Source organism: Phyllostomus discolor, chromosome 9 (genome assembly GCF_004126475.2).
Source record: "Phyllostomus discolor isolate MPI-MPIP mPhyDis1 chromosome 9, mPhyDis1.pri.v3, whole genome shotgun sequence".
Lineage (NCBI taxonomy): Eukaryota > Metazoa > Chordata > Mammalia > Chiroptera > Phyllostomidae > Phyllostomus > Phyllostomus discolor.
In genome coordinates, this window is record NC_040911.2 from 8,707,525 (window position 1) to 8,728,747 (window position 21,223).

A 21,223-nucleotide genomic window follows, 5' to 3' on the forward strand; every position below is an offset into this window, starting at 1 on the left:
CGGCTGGAGGAGGAAGCAGCTGTTAGAGGACCTCGAGCTCCCCAGGCCCCTGCTCCCACCCTGATCCCACACCCACCCCCAGAAAGAAACAGCCCTCCCGCTCTGCCACCTACATGCCGGTCCTTGTGTTTGGAAATCCAGATCGGACTTCCTGGCCTGTCTGGCTTTTGCTGACCCCCCCCCCCGGGGACTTGTCCCTCGATGCCACGGCCTGGACCGGCCCTGTTGCCTGACTCTCAGATTCCGAGTCCCAGAGACACACCTGCTCGGGCTCGGTTTCGAGGCAGCTTGTGTCAGATCTTGTCTGTGCCAGTCTCCCCGGCTGGCGTGCTGCGTGTATCCTCTGCACGGCATTTTCTTGGGCGAATGACGAATGGCCTTCAGCCTCTCCCAGTCTGGCCTCTTGTTTCCCCTAAGGAGTTCTAGTTCAATGTCTACAATGTCACCGGCAGCTGGGGAGAGACCAAGGCTGCCCCAACCCCTCCTGGTCCTCTGGGCCTTCCCTGGCTCCAGCCTCCAAGATCAAGCTCCCAGTAGTTGCAAGGTGGTGGTTCTTGCTACTGATGGCAATCCTGGTAAGGCCGTGATCTGATAGAAAGTGTGCTCCTGTGTAAGCGGTATGGAAGGGTCCTCTGGGGAACGGGCGACCCAGCCCAAGTCTGTGGGTTTTCTGTTAAATGGGGTGATTTTGTCAGCTGCCTCCACTCCCTTCTCCTCGCCCGGTGTGCCGCAACGGGAGGCCTTTGTGACTGAGTCGAGGTGTCCGAGTTTTAGTTATCTGGATTCTTTTCCTAGCTTGCCTTCATTGTTCCTTCTGAAACAATAGAGCTTTTGAACCGTAGTTGCTTTCATTAAGCAAATAAAGCAGCATCACTTTAAGAAATTGCTTTTAATCCTCACCTGAAGAGAAACAGAAACATCAAAGAGTTGCCTCTCCTATGCACCCCAATGAGGGACCAAACCGGCAACCTAGGCAGGTGCCCTGACTGGGAAACAAACCCCAAACCTTCCGGTGCTCAGGATCACGCGCCGACCAACTGAGCCACACTGGCCAGGGCTCAAAATCTTTATTTGTTGAAGAAAGAATATAGTCACATGAAACAAAACGTAACAGGTCCCACAGGCTATTGGAAAGTCTCCCTCCTGGGCAGCCTGCGCCATGGGTAACCAGTGCCACCATCTCTGGGGCATCTTTCTGCAGGTAGAAAGAAGGACTGATCTGCCACCCATTTGGGGCTCTACTGAGTATCACACAGCAGCCCTGGTGGCCAGTGGGGATGGAGTCTGTTTGCCAAGCCTGTGTGCTGGGGAGTGCAGGTTGGTGTATGGCACTTAGCAGTCTTGTCAGTCACAGCGTGACCGCCAGGGCCCTGCTACAACTCTCAACCCCTAGTCTATAGCAACATTTGGCCACAGAGTTTCCATCAAGTAATGCTTGCAGAATCTGTTTATAACCAATACTCTTCACACACCCCTTTCCATCTGAATTCCTCGTAACGTCCTTGTTCTTTTGCAGGAGTGAAAGTGGCACGGGGATGCCTCTCATGTGTTGGTCTCCTGTTGCCCCACTTCCTGGTGGGTTTTGTTTTGTGCGTGTGTTTATCTTGGGGCCCACAGCCTGGAGTTTATTTTAACCGCTAACAAACTCCTCAGGGGTAAGTATGCCAGCAGTATGTGCAAAGCTTTGAGAAGCAGGAGGGAGATAATATATTGCAAATCAAAATTGTCTTTATAAAGCTCCGTGGATTTATTTCCTGGTGCATGGCCAAGATGGGCCTAATTCTGAAAAGCCCTGAGCTGAAGAAACCCAGCATTTCTGCTGGTGGGGCTAGGAGACCCGTGGGTCTGTATTTAGGATCCTGTAGGAAAGGTGAACAGAAATATTTCTTTTTTTTTTAAAGATTTAATTTATTTATTTTTAGAGAGGGGAGGGAGGGAGAGAGAGAGAGAGAGAGAGAGAGAGAAACATCAATGTGCAGTTGCTGGGGGCCGTGGCCTGCAACCCAGGCATGTACCCTGACTGGGAATTAAACCTGCGATGCTTTGGTTTGCAGCCCGCGCTCAATCCACTGAGCTATGCCAGCCAGGGAGAAATATTTCTTTTTTTAAAATTTTATTTATTTATTTTCGGGGAGAGGAGAAGGGATAGAGAAAGGGAGGGAGAGAAACATAGATGTGCAAGAGATACATCGATTGGTTGCTTCTCACACGTCCCCTGCTGGGGACCTGGCCCAAGACCCAGGCATGTGCCCTGACTGGGAATCGAACCAGTGAGTTTTCGCCTCATAGGCCAGCTCTTAATCCACTAAGCCACACCAGCTAGGGCTGAAATGTCTCGTTCTCATGCTATTTATCAACCCAAGTGCAGTGGAAGTTATTACAGATACCAAAATTACTTTCGTGCTCTACTGAAAATCCATGCTGAATGTAACAAAGCAGGGAAGCATGGCCCCTTCTGCCAAAGCAGGGAGAAAAAAAACCCAACCCAGGAGAACTCGTGAGGGATTTTCCATAGATTTCATTTTGTAAAGCATCGTCCATGACTCTATTTGAGAATTTGGCTCTAATTTAAGTAAAGATGCTATCAAATTTCTGAATATTACAGAACTGAAAGATGTGGTTTTTGTTAAGACAGAAACTATTACACGTGAACATAACACCTTGCTTAATAGTCCTGCTGCTCTTGAAAAAAAAAAAAAAGCTTAATGAATGTCATGATTGAAACTGCTCCCACCCAGAAGAGAACACAAATAAGTTTCTAGTGCCTGGGTCCCCGGAACACCGAGACGGCCACGTTACTATGGATGGTCTCATGCCAGAAAATCGTTTCTCTCTGAAGGCTTTTGTTTTTAGAAGCACACCAAGAAAATGGGAATAAATAGGGTAACCTACCAAGAAATGCTGTCGCTTCTTGTCCATGGCACTGAATGCCTTTATTCTCAGCCTGAGCAAATGGGCCAGAGAGACTCTGAGGGTCTCCCCCCTCATGCGTTTCGGTTCCGAGCCAAAGCGCCGACCCTTCCCATGGACCTGTTCCGGGGACCCTTTTTGGTTCCGTCCCTTTCCTGGTGCCTGTTCTCCAGGCACTTCCAGATGGGCTTCTCTGTTTTATCTAGCTTTCTATCTTCCATCACGGCCCAGTCACAAGTCTGTTAGTGGGCACGAGCACCCCACCGTCACGCCGCTCGGTTCTACATTCGTAACGGGACCTGGAAACCAGCTCGGAGTTGGTGGTTGCTAGGAAATCAGAGAAGGCAGGTTTCTAGAGAAAGGAAAAATGAAAGGCCAACGCAAACAGAGTCTGACGTGCCGGAGCTGTGGGAATTTCATGGAGCAGAGGTAGGGGCTGGGACTCTAGGGGTCGAGGAGGGGAGTGCGGTACCCCGAGTGTGGGTGAAGTGGGAGGGAGGAGCCTGGCCAGGGGCACCCCCAGTTCTGGCAGGTGGGCTCCAGATTTTTCTACCCATGGCAACTCTCAGCACCCAGCTTCTAGTTTGGCCTGGACAGAAGAGTGCCCGACATTTCTTAATAAAACTGTCCACACTTTTACAATTGGAGGGCGGGGGGGGGGGGAGGCAATGCTAAGCTACCTTAGTCTGCTCACCTGTAAAACGGGCCTAATACTTGTGCTCACCTTACCCTATTGAGGATCAGATACGGTGATTCATATGGATGATGTAGTGTTGGCAAGCAGCAGTGCTCGATAAAAACTGGGATTGCTTCCTCCCTTCGAAGCTCAAGACCCTTCTGGGAGGCTGCTGGGGGAAGGAAGCGATCGCGTGAATCACTCAGCACAGAGGTGCACACCTGGCCTGCAGTCGGCGGAGGGGGCTGCGCAGGTGCACACCTGAGCAGAGGTGGGAAGCATCGGTTACTTAGACAATTTCCCGAGGGGGTAAAGGAGAAAGAGTGACACTCGAAAAGAGAAAGAGGGTGGAAAAGAAAGGGGGCCCCTGCAGGAAAATTCTGAAGGCAGACAAGGTTCCTGACACCTCACCTTGCTGAGTCGTCCCCTGGCCGAGTGGCCAGGACCACCGAGCGCTGTCAACTGGGTGACTGGGAGAATCGGTTTTGAATCAGAGAGACTTACTTTGGGAAAGGCACACTTGTCTTCACCTAAAGATGTGCTTTCTGGCCCTGGCTGGCGTAGCTCAGTGGATTGAGCTCAGGCTGCAAACCTAAGCATCGCAGGTTCGATTCCCAGTCAGGGCACATGCCTGGGTTGCAGACCACGGCCCCCAGCAACCACACATTGATGTTTCTCTCTCTCTCTTTCTCCCTCCCTTTCCTCTCTAAAAATAAAATAAATAAAATCTTTAAAAAATGAGAAATGCTTTCTGATAGGACTGCAGCCATGCCAAGGGGCCCGAGTCATTTTGGTGGCCTTGTGTCTGGGGCTCCCGTCCGTGACGTAAGCCAGCCTGGGGTTGGGGCAGAGACAGCTTACTCAGGGTGTCTGCAGATAAAGCGCTGCTAGATCCTATCTGCCGGGGATTCTGTTAACCAGGACATGATCAAGCTATGACTGAATTCCCTTCCAGACATTTTCATTTTAAATCAACTTGATAGATAGAATTTTGAGCTTACAGGTTTCCAGAGAACATATCAGACTCAGTTTTCTTTTATACAAACCAAAGAAGCTTCACATTTCATGCTTCCGAATATTACAGGGGTAATAATAAAGATAGTATCTTATAGATGGAAGACACAGAGAGACTCAGGGGTAACTTTGGGGATCTCCCAGGCACCCCAGTGGACCACCTGGTACGCTCCTAGGGTGTGTTCACCCCACCTGGGAATGCACTGAACAATGAAACACATTAAAAACCCGAAGAGCCTGAGTGATACCAGCCGGGACCTTGGCTTAAGTCATAATGGAAATGGATACAGAGAATCGGGGTGGGGTTTAAAGAGAAAACTCGGAGTGTTTAAAATAGAATTCATTTCACAGAAATACATTCCACACACAGCTCTTGAAAAAAAGAGTTCTACTGCCCAAAGTGAGGTTCAAGCACTCTCTGATTGGCAGAATATGAAGCCATGTGGCTAGTGTGAGAAGATGGTGAAGAAAATGATGACTCTGGCAAACAGCATTATCATCGGCCTGCTAGTAAAGGATTTGGGGCACTGTGCAGTGCATTTCATGAATGTTTCCACTGAAAAAGAGTATTCGAAACTCCAGCTCAAAGGTACTCATCACAGCTGGTGGGGTGTTCCTGGTCTTGCTGAAACTCACAAGTATGAACCAGCTCCCGCCCCCATTAAGGGGGTTGTGCGTTGCTAAGACGACGCAGGACGGCCAGTCATTCCTTTGTCTGAGTCATTCGCCTTTACCTTGTAAAATGATTTCTCACATAATGATGAACAGGAGATAGGCATTTGTCTAGTCTAGGGATTAACAATAGAAAGCATCAGTCTCTTCAAAGCTCTGCTATCTCCACACCTTTGGCTACATCTCATCTGTGGTTGCGCAAGGGACTGCCTCAGCCCAGGACTAAAGACACGAGCCTGGCCCGGCCCTCTCAACACACTGAGCATTGGAGGGCAGCCACAGAGCCAGAGAGGAAAGGCTCAGATAGTAGTAGACTATTATAACAAAGTAGCGACTCCGGATCTTTGCACTGAGAGAGAGGAAAGGTAGATAGTAATACATTATTACAACGAAGTAGTGATTCTGGATTGTTGTCGGAGGGAAAGAAAGTGCATATCAAGGACGTGAGAACCTGGTATCTCTTTGCATGAAAAATCAGATTTGGTTCTTTCCAGGTCTGTCCTTTGAATGCCACTTAAAAAAATTGGGGGGTACTTTGAACACTTTTTTATTGTGACACAATGCGCATATCAAAATTTACCCTTTTAACCACATTTTAGTGCACAATTCAGTGGCATTACTTACACTCACCATGCTGTGTAACCATCACCAGACTCTTTTCCCAGAACATTTTCATCACCCTGAACAGAAACTTCTTCCCAATAAACAATAACCCCCCATTTCCCCCTCTGTCTGGCCCCTGGTAACCCTATTCTACTTTGTGTCTATGAATTTGACTACTCTAGGTAACCCTTATAAGTGGAATCACGCAGTATTTGTCCTTTCGTGTTGGGCTTATTTCCCTTGGCACGATGTCTCCAAGGTTTGCCCCTGTTGTAGCCTGTGTCAGAACTCCGTTCCTTGTTTCTGGCAGAGTAATATTCCAGCACGTGAATTCACCACATTCCGTTTACCCACTCATCCGTTCCTGGGCACCTGGGTTGTTTCTACCATTTGGATATTGTGAATAGTGCTGCAATAAACACCGACACACAAGTATCTGTTTACATCCCTGTTTTTAATTCTTCAGAGTCTATAGCTGAGTCGTGTGGTAATTCTACGCTTGGCTCTTTTAGGAGCCACCAAACTGTTTTCTGTAGTAGCCACACCTGTGCAACACAACACCCCCCCCCCCCCCCCCCCCCGCAATGCAAGAGTTTCGGTTTCTCCACATCTTGCCAACACTTGGGATTTCCTGGGTTTTTAGTAATAGCCATCCTCATGGGTGTGAAGTGACCTCTCATTGTGGGTTTGATTGCATTTCCCTAATCACTAAGGATGATCTTAAACATCTTTTCCCACGCCTCCTGGACACTTGTATATACCTTCACTGGCGAAATGTCCCCTCAAGCCCTTTGCAGTTTTTTTGTGGGGTGATTTCATGTTGCCTGGATCTGTCCCCACGACTGGGTTTAGCTCCTAACAGCGCGGATTGCAGGGGACGGGAATGCTGTCAGAGAGGGGCTGGAGGACTCCCAGGTTCATTTGCATCATTGGGAGAGACATCCTTGAGTTTCCTGTTAGAGAAAAACGCTCTCCCTCCACACAGCGGCACCGCACGGTCCTCTAGAAAGCAACCGCGGAGCTTTAACATTTAGGTAACACAGGTTCCGCCGAACAGCGGGGCCGGTTACACCGAGTCATTCGCGTCTCAAGTACGAACCGCACGAGTACCACGTGCCAGCGACGAGCTCGGGGCTGTGGGCGCAGGAGGCGGACGCCGGACGCAGAGCGTCCTCCTTGCGCAGGGCCCCGGGAGGAGAGTGACAGTAAACAAACACACCGTGAGATCCGGGGGTAATAATTGTGAAAATCACAAAACTCTGAATCATAAGACGACGGGACAGTGTGCTGGGACTGTGGAGGGGGCCTCCCTGGAAAGATGACGTGCAGCGGGGACCTGCGCGCGGGAGGGCAGAGGTCAAAGGGAGAGCCAGGTGCGGGGAGACTCCAGGTGAGTGTACAAAAGGCGCCGGTGAAAGGCCTGCAGGGCGCCTGTGCGGCGTGGTCCGGGACCGCAGGAAGGCCCGTGTGCCTCGGGCAGCGAAGGGGGGCGCCATAGGTCACACTACTGGCCACGTGATTGAGCCGCGCCATGACGTCATAGCCCCCCCCCCCCCGCACGAGGACTGTGTGACATCCACTTCAGGTTCACATCGGACATTGGGGTTACTCCATAAAGCAGGGGCATCAAACTCATTTTCCCGGGGACCACATCAGCCTCGCGGTTGCCCTCAAAGGGCAGAAAAAATTTTAGAAGTGTAAACCTGTAACTATTCCTGAACAGTTAAGGAGCTGAAATTACATTCGGCCCATTGAAGGCAACCCAGAGGCTGATGTGGCCCCCGGTGAACATGAGTCTGACACTCCTGCCCTAAAGGTTTACATAATAAGCTCTCCCCACGCCATTTTCACTACCAGGCAGGAATTACATGTGCCATAGACTAGTTTTTAATTTTATTTTTCATTGTGATAAAATGCACATCCTATACAATTGTCTTAGCCATTTTGCACAGATATTTTTGGAGTAGATATTACGCACAGAGAAAAAAATTCTGACTTAGGCCAGGAGTGATTAAAAAAAAAAAAACACCTTAAAAACGTGGAGTAACGGGTGGCCTGTTAGCCATCCAGACGTAGCCACTGCGTTGGTTCAGTGAACGTGAAGCCTGGTTTCCCGTCTGCCTGGACCCCCGAGGTGTCTGTCCTCAGAGGGAAGAAGCGCCCCCAGCCCCCACCCCACCCCCGCTCCCACTGAGCTCTCCGCCCAGCCCTTCCTCACCCTCCTCACAGTGCGTTTTCTCTCTCTGCTCCCCAGGGAGAAAACGTGTGGCCCAAGGGAAGGTGACGAAACAACCTTGCATGTCCAAACTCTGCAAGTTTCTTTGTCTTTCCGCAGAGATGAGGAGTTTAAAAGGCTGGCAGCTGTGGGGGGCCCCCTGAAGTGAAAGTGCAAGGCCGCCTCGTTTCCTACGAACAGCAGGGAGGGCGGCTGGGACTTGACCCCGCTCTGTGACTCAGCTGGGTTTCCCAAAGCGCCAGTGAGTGTCCCTTTCTTCTCCCAGGGTCTAAGGCTTTTCTCCCCGCCACTCTGAGATTTTTTTTTTTTTTTAACTTGCATTCACTCGAAACAAGAGTTACTTTCTCTTCTTTCCTGTAGCAAGATGTCAGTGAACCCTGGGCTCACAAGAGCACCCTGGTCTGCTGGAGACCCAGCACTCCACTACGCTTTGCCTCCATTCTGGGGGTGCACCAAGCCAATGAGGCCATGAGCCCCCAGAGTGGCCAGGGAAGGGGGCTAGACCGCCCCTGGCCCTCAGAGTAATGCCTAGTGCTCCTCAACGTGCATGGAATCACCTGGAAATCTTATTCAAATGCATATTCTGATTCAGGTCTGGGGCCTGAGGTTCTGCATTTCTAACAAGCTCCCCGGTGATGTCACACTGCTGGTCTTGGAGCCGCAAGGACACAGATGATGTCCCGCCCCTCAGTGAGGCCCCCAGGCCGCCTGCTTGCCCAGTCTCACCTCCATCCACGTCTCCCACCCTCCCCTGAGCAGCCCCTGCCCCCTACTTCCTCCAGCCGCCTCTTGTGGTCCTGCTGAGCCCTGAGGCTGTGTAAGTCATAGGCTGCATGTAAAACCAGTGACGTTGGCCATGTGGGTTCACCTCCCCTCTCCCTCATGTGCAGACTGGAGAGACCCTGCTGTCTCCTGTCACCTGGACTCCCTCCTGCCTTGTCCCTCTGATGCTCTCTGGTTATGTTTTATTTGCTCTTTCTGCTAGACTGTGAGCTTGCAACGAGGACTTCAGCACACTGCCTGTCTTCCTGAACTCACCTGTAACCTGTCCCCCACACTTGTCGTTAGCTGTCCCTATGCTGTTCTCTGGATCGTGCCCTGCTTTTATCCTCAGTTAGCTCTGCTCACTGGCACCCCAGAGCCCTGTTTTGCCTGACCCATGCCTGCTGATCGCCCAGTATGCACCCACTCTCCAGTCTACTGACCCTGGGCTCTGTTCGGGCTCCCTTGCCCCGTCTGCATCGCCAGTCCAAAGGCCAGCCTTCCCTCCCTGCGGGGCCCAGGTCCAGCCCTTCCCAAGCAGCTTTGCTAGGGACTCTGGCCCACAAAGGACTCTACCCTCCCTGACTTCCTATTTTGCACGTCACTATTCCATATCTTTATATCTTCCAGTGTCCTCACGTGGCCCCACCCAGGGACTCCAACCAGACTAGGAGCTCCTGGGAGGGAATGATGTCTGTGTCCAGGTTCCCTGAAGGACCAAGTCAGTGCACATGGACACAGAACCTGGGCAGAGGGCTGGGAGCACCCCCCACCGATGGTGGCTGGGGTGGGGAGACGATACACCCTGGGTCCCGCCTCCACTGTGACCGTGACCATGACCGTGACCATGGTAGGCATGCTCCATCTACCTTGATTTTCAAGACTGTAACACACCACATCCAGTGCCCCCCTTGGGTGCTTTTGAACTTGTCTCTCATCTTGCCTTTTTTTCTTTAACACAGTTGATCTTTACCTCCTCTTGTCTTAGCCACAACGGACCTAAACACCCATTAAAAGTAAACTCAATCCACCCAAGTTTAGTCAGTACCTGTGAGCAAAGCACTGAGCCAGGTCTGGGAGTCTGAGGCTTCTCCTCCTCTCCCAGGCTCACAGACCAGTGCTACTCGGTCCATACCACGCACAAGCACCGCCTGGAAATCTTGCTAAAATGCAGACCTGGTTTGGTAAGTCTGGGGTGAGGTCTGGGATGCTGCATCTTTAACAAGCTGCCGGGTGACGCTGATGGTCTGTGAGGTGACATGAAGGACCACGAGCCGGAACTCCCTCCCACTCGCAAACTCCGCACAGAGGGAATCGCCTCTCCCGTCGCTGGGTCCGGACGCCGTCTGTCCTGAGCGGGCGTGGAGAAAGGACTGGCCCTCAGGGAACACCTGCTGCACCCCTGCCAGTCACTGGGCTGAGGCTCGACTTTCCCTACCTCCCCGCGTCCTCACACATGCCCAAATGGTCAGTGACGGGTAGACTGGACGGGGCTAGGCACGTAGCAGATGCTCCAACTCTTGTTCAGTCAACAAATAATTCTTCCCGAAGGACGCCTTTGACCTCATGACTTCCCTTCACACAAGAGGATAATAGTTTCCTACTAGTTCTGAAGCACGGACTTGGACTTGGAGAGACTCTACCCAACTGTGTGCAAAATTAGAGATCCCCGGGGGGGGGGGGGAAGGGGGAGGGTGAGAAACCCCTTCCCAGGCTCGAATCCTGTTTCTAATCGGGACAGAGTACGGGCCTGCCTCAGTAATACACAACACCATTGCGCCGGCCTCTGGGGCCTGTCACTCACACCCGGGAACAGGGTGGGCGCCTGTCGTACTGGACGAGGGCCACTTCATCCGGTACGAGTGAGGCCACTCTGGACTGGCGCCCCCCACGTCTTCGCCCCTCACAGTCGGCGACAACCAGCTGGGTATGCATGAGGGGCTCTGATCGCTTGTCCTTTTATACATAAATAGGACCCCCATGGCCGGGCCACAGGGACCCCAGCTGGGCCAAGGAAAACCCAAGCCCATCAGAAAGGGACTTTCTAATGGCTGCGTTGTTAAATTGTGAAACCTTGAGACCATTGGATATTAATGGGTTAAAGTGCAGGACCAAGACCCTGGCTGTGTCACCCCCACTGCCGTGGGGGTGGGCGTCTGCTTCTAGACCTCAGGCCACCACGCACTGGTAACGTGGTCACTGCCCTCCACCCAAACGCCCTGGCACCTGCCTGTCTCACCCCGGGGAACAGCTCGAGGCCTGGCAGTGAGCCACAGGCTCTCTATGTTCTGACCCTCTGTCTTCTTTTTTTAATCCTCACCTGGGGCATTTTTTTTTTTTTTGTATTGCTTTTAGAGAGACAGGAAGGAGAGAAGGAGAGAAGGAGAGGGAGGGAGGGAGAGAGGGGGAGAGGGAGGGAGGGGGGAGAGAGAGAGAGAGAGAGATATCAGTCGGCTGCCTTCTCGTGGGCTTCCCTGACCGGCTTTGAACTTGCAGCCTGGGTAGGTGCCCTGACCGGAACTTGAACCTGTGACTTTTTGGTCTACGGAAGACGCTCCAACAAAAGGAGCTACCCTGGCCATGGCCCCTCTGTCTTATCCCAGCTTTTCTCCCACTACTTAGGGGAGTACCTTTGCAAGGATTGGGAGGGGGGAGCAAACATTGGTACTAGAAATTGTTTAGATTTGTGATGCATCAGAATAGAATCCCAAGTCCCTGGGCCAAGGGAGGAGTCCCCAGATTCCCTGTAATTACGGTGATACTAAGACAGAAGGAACCTTTACACATGTAACAGAACCACAGTCACCCGCCCACTGGACACGGCCCCGGGGTTCATGGGCCTGTCACTGCCCCCCCCCCCCCACCATGCAGCACAGGGCCTGGCAGGGACAGGCCGGGGACAGACACAGGCCCGTCTGCGGCGCAGACCGGTGAGTGGGGGGTGCAGAGCGGGCTCAGAGAGGCCTTCGCTTCAGGAAGTGGCAGAGATGATTCAGCCCGTCACATTCCTCTTCCCCCTGACTCAGGGATCAACTAACCGGCACAAGGACCTTGTGCTGAGAGCCCCCAGGGGGCCACTTCAAAGGCGACTAGCCTTAAACCCACAGCCTTTTTCTTTCTGCGTAACTCGTAACTCGAGGGAGGAACGGAAAGCCCTCAGTGAGCCGGCACCCTCACGCAGACCTCCCCCAGGGCACACCGGTCACGTAATTTCCCCAGCGGTGCAGCAGCTCACATCTGTGCCACTATTCCTGGAGGCCCCTCTTTCTGCTTCCCACACTACCATACGGTTCACCATCGGAGAAGATTCCATGAGGGGTTGAGACCATGCCTCTGGAGCGGGCACCATGGAGAAGGGCCGGCTCTGCTACTTAGGAGCTGTGCAAACATGGGCAAGTTGCTTAGCCTCTCTGGGCCTCAGTTTTTGTGTCTTCCTGACCAGGAGGGGTGAGGATTAGAGATCATCCCTGCAAAGCACGAGCACAGGACTGGCCTACAGGAGGGATTTAACAAATGGCAGGCACTTTTAATACACATTCCTCACCTGTTAGGAACTTAGAGCAGAGCTCAGACCCTTGCGATGGAATCCCGTGGTTGCCAGCAGCGGCTCTCAAACTCGAGTGTGTGTCTGAATTACCCTGCCATTGAACCTGACTGCTGGGACCCTCCCTAGAGTTTCCCATTCAGTGGGTGCGGGGTGGGACCCGAGAATGTGCATCTGTAACAAGTCCCCCGGTGCTTCAGATGCAGGGTCCAGGGACCCTGCTCTGCCCAGGGCAGGGTCCCCTGGCTCCTGTGGCTCATTCACCCAGCCCCTCGTGACTCAGACCCAGCACCGCCCCAGCTGGCCGAGTCCTCCCCGGGTCCCTCAGGCAGGCCCTGGACTCCAGCCACCCGGACGGGACACAGTCTCGTCCTGCATGCTCTGCGGGTCCCCCACCTGGGCCCCTCCCCCGTCCGTGCAGTGCCAGAGCATGCACTGCCTGCCCAGCCCTCCACACCGGTCCGGCCCTGCCCTGTGTTGGCTCCTGGGCACCTGGCCCTGCCCTGTGTTGGCTCCCGGGCATCTTGCCTGCTCCTGTTTTGCAGCGGCCTAGGCCCACCGAGCTGCAGGCAGGGAAGACCGTAGTGGGGTCTGCTCTTCCCTGCCGGACGGGGAGCTTTCTGGGTCGGGGCAAGGGTCCAGGCTTTCTGCCGTGCCTTACGGGCTTTTCCTAGTCCACGCCGCGAGTATCCAGTGAACGGAGGGAAACAAAAGCTGCTAACAGAGAGCTTAAGGAACTAGAATGAATAAGCCCGGGCAAAGGGAAGTTGTGGGCAAGCAATCTTCAACAATAGAACCATTAAAATAAAGATGACACTGACAAACGGATCTTTACCCCTACGAGAGAACAAATTTGAGGAAATGGGGTCAAGTTGCGACATGTTAGGTTAAGGCCTGCTCTGGGCAAGTTCCTAATATTGAGAATCATTAAGATCGACCAGGGTTAGCGAGGGCACGTGAGAAAACCCTCGGCTGCACTTGACTACTGAAACTGATAACCTCAGCCGGCGTGAACGTTCCAGAGGCCTTGCACCTCAGCCTTTTTTATACCCTGCTTTCATGCCCCGCGTACAAAGTCGAGAGGAGGGAAGGGCCCTTTTGCAGGTTTCTCTTAACTGGGTATGAGTTTGGCAGTTTGTGCTACTTAAGGATATAGTTTTAAGTTAGTTGCGAACAATGTTACAAAGAATAACAAGTGTTTTGTTTTTTAATCGGTACCTGCCCTGGCCAGCTGGTGGGAGCGTCGGCCTACACACCAAAAGGTTGCAGGTTCTCCTATGGGAGGCAACTGGTCAGTGTTTCTCTCTCACACTGACCTCTGTCTGTCTCTCTGTCTCTCTCCCTCCCTGCCCCCTCCCCTCCTCTCTCTCTAGAATCAGCAAATGTATCCTCGGCTGAAGGTTTTTTTAAAAACCGATACCTTGGGGAAGTGGCTCCTTTCCGATTTGGCGGCTGCCATGAGAACCCGAGGCAGCCAGCGCTGCGGCCGCGAGTAGGATCTGTGCACCACCACACATCCCCTCTTCCCATTTGCCAGGTTTAACTATCGCCCTTGCGAAAAGTTTTTCTTCCTCATTTTTAATGGAAAGTCTTCAGATTTCTGGTCGCCGGGGGAAGTGGCCCTTGTCCTGCCGACACTGAACAGGAAATGTAATAAGTTATTATTATTATTCCGATGCACCAAAAGGGTGCCTTTTGCCGTCAGCTCTTCCTGCCGCTGGGAGCCTGGCTGCTGAGTGGAGGTGCCGCCCGACGGGCCACTGCGTCCCCTGCTAGGCTCGGGCTCCTCTGGGTGGGGGAGGCGTGAGGGGGCTGGGCCCCGAGGAGGGGAAACGCACTCTACCAGGAAAACCGTGCTTTACGCAAGCGCAGCTTTCTGCCAAGTTATGGGTCCAAGGTAAACACCGCTCCTGCTGGGGGCAGGGGACCTATCGGGGGCCAGTGTGGGAGGACCGAGGGTCAGGTCACACCTGCCCGCTGCTGGACCCTCGGGGGATCCCTGGCTGCTTATCTCTCGTGGGTCCTGCGCTGTAGGGCTGTGCCCACATCCTGAGCTTTTGAGTCAAGACACGCTTGGGTCAGGAAATGGCTCTGCATTCCAGTGTGCACCGATTTCCTGCAGATCCCAAGCTTTTAGCTTGTTTACCTCTGCAGAATTTAAGAAACTTTGTCTGCCTCTCCCTGCCCCCGCCCCCAGTAAAATAATCCAAAGCATCTGGGGTTCAACAGCCTAAACTTCATCCTTCATGATTATAATACTTGTTTAGGGGGAAAAAATCCCTCTTTACTTGAACCTGAACAACACTTTGATTGGGGCTGAGACAGAAATTTCCTCCACACACTGTGAAAAGAAGCAATCCAAATCGTCGGCTGTTTGGTCTGACATCAACCACATCTTTTTTTTGTTTTGTTTTGTTTTAACAGTAGGTCCCACCAGCCCACATCCTCTGGCCCCTGCACTGTCGGCCCCAGCACAGCCCTGCCGGCGGCTCTGAAGGGCTCCTGCACTCCGCCCGGCCTTTCGCCACCGCGCTGACCTGATTCGAGCCTTCACTAAGCTCTTCCACAACCAGGGCAGTGGTCTCCTTACCGCCCCCCCACCGAGGACCCCCCCACCCCAACACTTCCCCATGACGCACAATCTAATCACGCCCCCCCAACCCCTTAGCCCACAACACACCCAGATAAAACCCCCACTGTTCTGCTTGCACACAGGCCCCTGGAGTCCAGGATGCCGTCCTTGTCGGAGATCCCTGAACACACCATCAGGCACCCCCCCACCCACGCCGGTGTCCCCACCCGACATAGCACTCGCCACCTTGAACTCCCGGCCCCAACGCTGCTTTCTCACGTTGTTATGTGCTTCAGACGCAGAGGCCGCACGGTCGGGAAGAATGGGGTATTTTTCTGGACACTTCAGGGCAGGTTAAAGCACCCCCTTGTCCTGGGCACGCACCCTGCTCACACAGGCCCCGTCCTGCGATCCTACTGTCCGCACGTGTCTACACTGCGCGCTCCCCAGCCTGGCGCAGACTGTCCCACGTGTAGTAGGCACTCACTTTGTTGACATAAACAAATTCCGTGTTATTTCTCACGGGTGGGGGCCCTGCCCCGCACAGGGCAGGCCGCAGAAGTCAACCCCCGCGGGAAGTCAGCCGTGGCCCACAAGACACACACGGATGCGAAGTTACCAGCACGCATTCAGACAGAAAGTGCTTCACTCTGCGACGGATGCTGCCGTGACAGCTGCAGCGCCTGCCAGGTCCTGGACGACCGGCCGGCGGAGACAGGGGGAGGCCTGCAGGGCGGGGACCGCCGCTGGCAGGAAGCAGACTGCCTGCCGGCCGCTCTCAGAATGGGGACAGAGATATGGGGCGCTGTGTAGTCTCGCTCGCCACCCACTCGCACTCGACCTCAAAAGCTCACCCAGAGCTTCAAACGGGCCGAGGCTTCTGTTTCACTGTCTCAAGCTCGGTTTCTTCAGGCTCAGTGATTTGGGGCAGAAGGGATGGGTTGACCTCAAACTGTCTTCCTAGCAGTGGGCCCTGTGGGAGGCCCACACACGGCAACCCCGGGGACACAGCCACGGTGGACGACTTCCCGCACTCCAGGTGGAGAACCTAGAGGTGCTGGGAGGGAAGTCACCGCAGGCAGAACCCCGTCTGGGCCAGCTCTGCACGCATGGAGGTGGGTGGGGGCGCTGTGTGCTCCGGGAGGGAGGTGGGGGGGCATTCAGGATGTTGCAGGGAGACAGCCCTGGGGATTTTCTGCAGGGCCAGAGGGTGGACGCCCTAGGAAGTGGATCACCACCTGTGGAGCTGATGACACCGGGGCGGATGCAGACCCACGGCGGCCACCAGAACGGCTCAGCCAGCATTCCCAGTGCACTGGACACACCGTGTGGGAAAAACACTGGTATTTTTTTTCCGTGAACTTGAAAAATAGGAAAATACAGCGGGGGAAGTGTTAACACTGACCTGGCAGATAGAGTTCCCGCAGCACCTTCTTAAAACAACACTCGCGGCAAAGGAGACCCTGGCTTGGAACTCCCCTTTCTGTGGCCTCATAAAATATCGATTTACTGACCTTCCAAGATTCACCTTTATTGTTTCAGCTTTCCTGGTGTGACAGTTTCTGGTAGATAACTGAAAAAAGTAGGCTCCTATTTCCTTATCAACACTGGGAATGCATTCATGTTACAGACTGGCCATTTTCGGCGGGGGTGGGGCTACGGGGTGGGCAAGGGGGTGCTGATGGGAAGGAAATAAAGGGGGAGGCATTTGAAATGTTTGTTATTGACAAAATGCCACGATCTATGTGTGTGTGGTTCTCCCAACAGAGAGTTAACGTGCACCCAGCTTCCTCTCTAGGGTGGGAAGGGAGACAGGGAGACAGGCCATGGGGGTGCTGGGCACCCACTGATCCTATAGCCCAGACAGGGCTCCACCCTGGGGGATTTCCTCTACAGGGTCTCCCCACAGGCTCTCCAGGGCCCTTGTAGCCTATCTATTTCTGATTAGCGTCCTTCCCTCTTCAATGAGGGCCATACAAGAGTTATCTCGAGAACTATAAATGTTTCACGCCCTGTCTGTTGGTGAGGTTTCCTGAATTAAGTGCTTTGTGCTATCTGTAAAGTCATAAAAATGCGAGGGTTTTTTCTTTTTTTTTTTTTTGGCAAGTTGCCTTGGAGCCTAAACCATTCCTGCCATCCTCTGGACTAGGAAGCTTTCCTCCTCAGCTGCCTCTTGGGATCGCACTGTCTCTTGATTTTTCTACCCATCCCCCAAAGCCCACTTTAGAAACACCTCCCTCCTGAAGCCCTCCCTGATTCCTCTGGCTACACTCACTCCCACGGGCTCGCCACCCTCGCTGGGTCTCTTGTCACAGCCGCTCTCTTATTGCCACAGAGCCCCCCGTCGCGTCCTCTCCCCTGTGCTGTGTGACCTTTCGAGGACACAGCCACGTCTGTCTGGTTTCTCACCAGCCCAATGTGTTACACCGCACACGTTGGGCCTGGGTGTGAATGAATGTACGCTGAGGTCTGGGATCACTGGGAAGAAACACAGCTGTGTGCATGAACAGTTCCCTTACCGGAAACCGTGTGCTCCTACATGGTCTTACTTGCAAGGAACAGCAGAACCATCAGCATAAAAACTTATTCTTTTTTTTTTTATCTGTACGCAAACACTCTTCTTATGTCTGAGAACAAATTCCCTCCCAAAGACAGGCAGGCAGAGCGAGAACCGCAGAGGTGTTTTCAAAGGCCACGCTTCCAGCCTTCCAGGTAAGTTTAAACCCATTCAATTAGTGTGAATGAAACCCAGTGCCGGAGTTGCAGATAAAGCACTTTCTAGAAGATGTTTTTGCCAGCTATTTTACAAAACCCACGCCCCGCCCCCAACCATGCACAGCGCTGTGACCAGCCTTGCCCGTGCCTGATGACCACCACCGATGGCTAGCCAACCCACTTCCTTTTCTCTCTCTCTCTTTTTTTTAACTAACAGGTTGGCCAAAGAAGCAGTAATTGAACACGCAGGGCCCTTGTGACCACAGTGTCTTTGGGGGTTGATGCTGCATTTCCACTGTCACGGTTAGTGGATTTCCAGCGGGGAGACTGGGCATAAAGGATATCTTTCGATTAGAAGCCCGTGTCATTTGCCTGTTTTCCGTTGAGGTATGATTTAAAAATGCATGTAACTCAAGTGGCCAAAAGGGAAAGGGAGGGGAAACAGCCCTTATTGAAAGATGTGTCTGAAAAACAACCTTGTTTTGACAGCATTTGCTGTTACTACTACAACCGGCTGCATTTTGTGCATATGTGGGTAGTTTTGTAATAAAATGTGAGATGCTTTTTAAATCCATGTAGCTGGCAGGTTTTCCACCAGCGGCGAGCTGTTCGTGGGGTCCCTGATTTTTTAAAATTCAAATAAGGTAGCGCCCTGCCCGACCTGCTAAATTCTTCCCTCAGCCGTTCGGAGTGACCCACGCCAGGAGCGAGGACGGAGCCGGGGTCCCGCGAGCATTCTCTGCTCCAGCTCTAGCACATCCGTGCTATTTTTGTCTCGGCCTGAGGCCCAGGCTGGCTTTCCCCCTGTCCTCACCCAAACCCAGCTGGTTCTGCAAATGCCACTCTGAGTCCGCACGGGGCTCTGAGCCCTTCTGCACCGGGATGCCACAAAGCCTCAGCCCATTCCAGAGAAGGGAAATCTGAAACTGCCGAAACCAAGAAAAGCGTCCCCTCTCACCCTTCCTTCCGAGGAATGCCCAAGCCGACTAGGTTTTCGTAGCGTTCCGGCTGCGGGGCTTGCGCCGGAGAGCGCCCCTCCGCGAAGGCAGAAAACCAGTAACTGACTTTATTTACATGCCACTGGGCTGAGCGATCCGGTAGAGGACGTTCCTCCCGGAGGACAGCGACAAACTGAGAAGGCGCTTATTTGGGGGCACCCCAGCACTCTGAAACCCTTCACCAGCCACTGGGGCGGGGGGGGGGGGGGGGGGGGGCTGGCACCAGTGGCCCGAACCACGGCGCCGCGGTGCCTGCGCGTCCCAGCGCCATCCGATTGAGCTCCGGGACCGCAGGGCCGTTTCTGGCTCCCCCACGGGCTGGAAGCCCCGCGTGCACCTTGGTTTCTCCCACCGCAAACACTATTTTGTCCTAACGTCCCCGAGGGGTGCTGAGGACTAGTGAGTCTAAAGTTATTCGGGGCCAGAACCTGAAAGGGTAGACCTTCACCTGCGTGTGGGGGAAGTCGGAGAGGGCCAGGGAGCCAGGAAAAAGCGGGGAGAGGGTCGGCTTTTCTGCAGAAACTGCCCAGTTCGCTTTGGCCGCACGCGCGGCGAGCGCGGCTCTAGCCTTCAGACGAGCAGGGAAACTGAGGATGGTGCGACGCCCAGATGGAGGGACCGACCCAGCGCTCCCGGAGGGACTCGGAACGGCCCGAGAGCCCGATTTAGGAGTGCTTCCCTAACGTGGGTGTGGTCTGCGCCTCGGGCTTCTCCCTCGCGTATTCTGCTCGCGCGGGAAGGGGCTGTGTCTACGCACGGCGACTGTGCGTGGGACCTTCGGTGCTCCAGAAACGTCGGGGGAATGAATGGCATGAAAGCCTGACATAAGTGGGCTTTTCCAAGCAAGCGCCCGCGTCCCTGCTGGGGTCCCGCGGGCCCCCAATAGCCCATTCACTCGCCTTTTCCCTCTCTCCACCGTCCGACCCGCGTAACCTCCTCCCCAGGATTCCGCGGTTCCTGTCTCCACATCCTCAGCTCTCGCCTCTGGTCTCCCAGCCTCCGCGCCCCCTCGCCTCGCCAGCTCCCGAGGAGGCGCGGGGCGCGGGCGTCCTCCTTACCTGCAGCGAGCCCAGGAGCGCACAGAGCGCGAGCAGCGAGGGCAGCGTGCGGCGCCGGCGGGCGCGCGGGGCCATGGCGCGGAGTAGCGGGCTGGGCGCCGCGCTCTGCGGCCTCTGCGGCCCCGACCGCGCGACAGGCTGCCTGGGGCCTCGGATCCGCCCGCTCCGCCCCGGCGCCGAGCCCCGCCCTGCCCGGGCACCTGTCCCCTCCCGCCCTCGCGGCGCCCCCTTCCGGCCGGGCCGCGCCCGCCAGGTGGTGCACTGGCGCGTGGCGTGGAGGGGCGGCCCACTCAGCGCCTGCCGCCTGGGTGTATGGAGGCACCCGCGGTATCCAGGGATGAGGGCAGCGGGACGATCTACGTCCGCCGCCGCAGGGGGCGCGGGACTTAGCCCTGCAGGTCCCTCCCCTTGGCTCTTCACTTTGCACGCGGTTTGCCTGCCACCTGACCGAGGTGTCTCTTAAGTTCATAGATACGGGCCAGCCTGCTGCACCCCAGGCTTCTCCGGTCGGGGGGAGGCAGCCGGCAGCCTGCCCCCCCCCCCGCCCCCCGCCCGCCTCGAGCCCCCGCGCTCAGTGCTTCCAGGCGGGGCCTCCCCGCGGCGGGAATTAACGAGAAGAGGATCTTCGTGGACTGAGTGAAAAGATCACCACGGTATCCGTACAGCACGCTTCCTGAAATGCTCCTTCAAAGTCCCTGGCCACGTTCTCTGCTCCAGGCGCCCTGCCTGCCCCGTCTCCGCCCCGGTTAAGGCCCTCGTCTTGGCTTGGTCTCTCTCCTGGCCACCAAGCAGCCAGCTGTCTGGGACACAGCACCTGCCGTGCGGGGCACGTGGAATTCCTTCCTTAGGAGTGTGTCCTCGCTCACGGTCCAGGCCGATGCTGGACGCACGTGCACGCCCACTCATCTGTACAGTTAACTTTTGGAGTGAAAATACTTGTCTCGTGTCAACAGGATGCATTGAATTCCCGGAGTGCCAGATCTGTCTGCCTACCTACGCGCCTTACCTTTCCCGCCCAGCACTCAGCCTTAGTGAACCAACAGTCAGTCCCTGGGCGCTTGGGAAAACTGCTATCCCTGTTGAAGGGTGACGTGGTTCATAAATGTCATTTAGGTTAAATTGGTTGAAATACCCACATTGATTTTCTGCCCTGAGCAAACTGGAAGTTTCCAACAATGATCGTGGATCCGCCCATTTTTCCCTGTAGTTGCTCCCACCCCCCACCCCCATGTTTGTGAAGCCCAGAGTAGAAGCAGACACATCTAGGAATGTGTCTTCTTGACCCACGGACGCTTTTGTGGTTATCACTGCAGGTCCTCCATCAATAGTAAAATGGGGCTCTGAAGTCCGGTTTGATCCGTTACACAGCTGTAACTGCTCCATTCTCACGAGCGGCACCCCGACTTCTCGTTCCGTCACTTTGTTGCCTACGTCTGCTCTAAAGTGGCAGCACGTAATTGGTC

General features: G+C 54.4%; 1 protein-coding gene across 2 annotated transcripts in view; it reads right to left on the bottom strand.

Moving 5' to 3' along the window:
* Positions 1 to 19,905, bottom strand: part of TNFRSF11A (TNF receptor superfamily member 11a) — a 54,841-nt gene extending 34,936 nt beyond the window's left edge. For both annotated transcript variants that reach the window (XM_036010168.1, XM_028524404.2), the window contains exon 1: positions 19,761 to 19,905. In XM_036010168.1, coding sequence (XP_035866061.1) covers positions 19,761 to 19,835 — 75 coding nt within the window. In that variant the 5' untranslated portion in view covers positions 19,836 to 19,905. The remainder of the gene's footprint in view (positions 1 to 19,760) is intronic.
* Between the last annotated feature and the right edge of the window lie 1,318 nt (positions 19,906 to 21,223).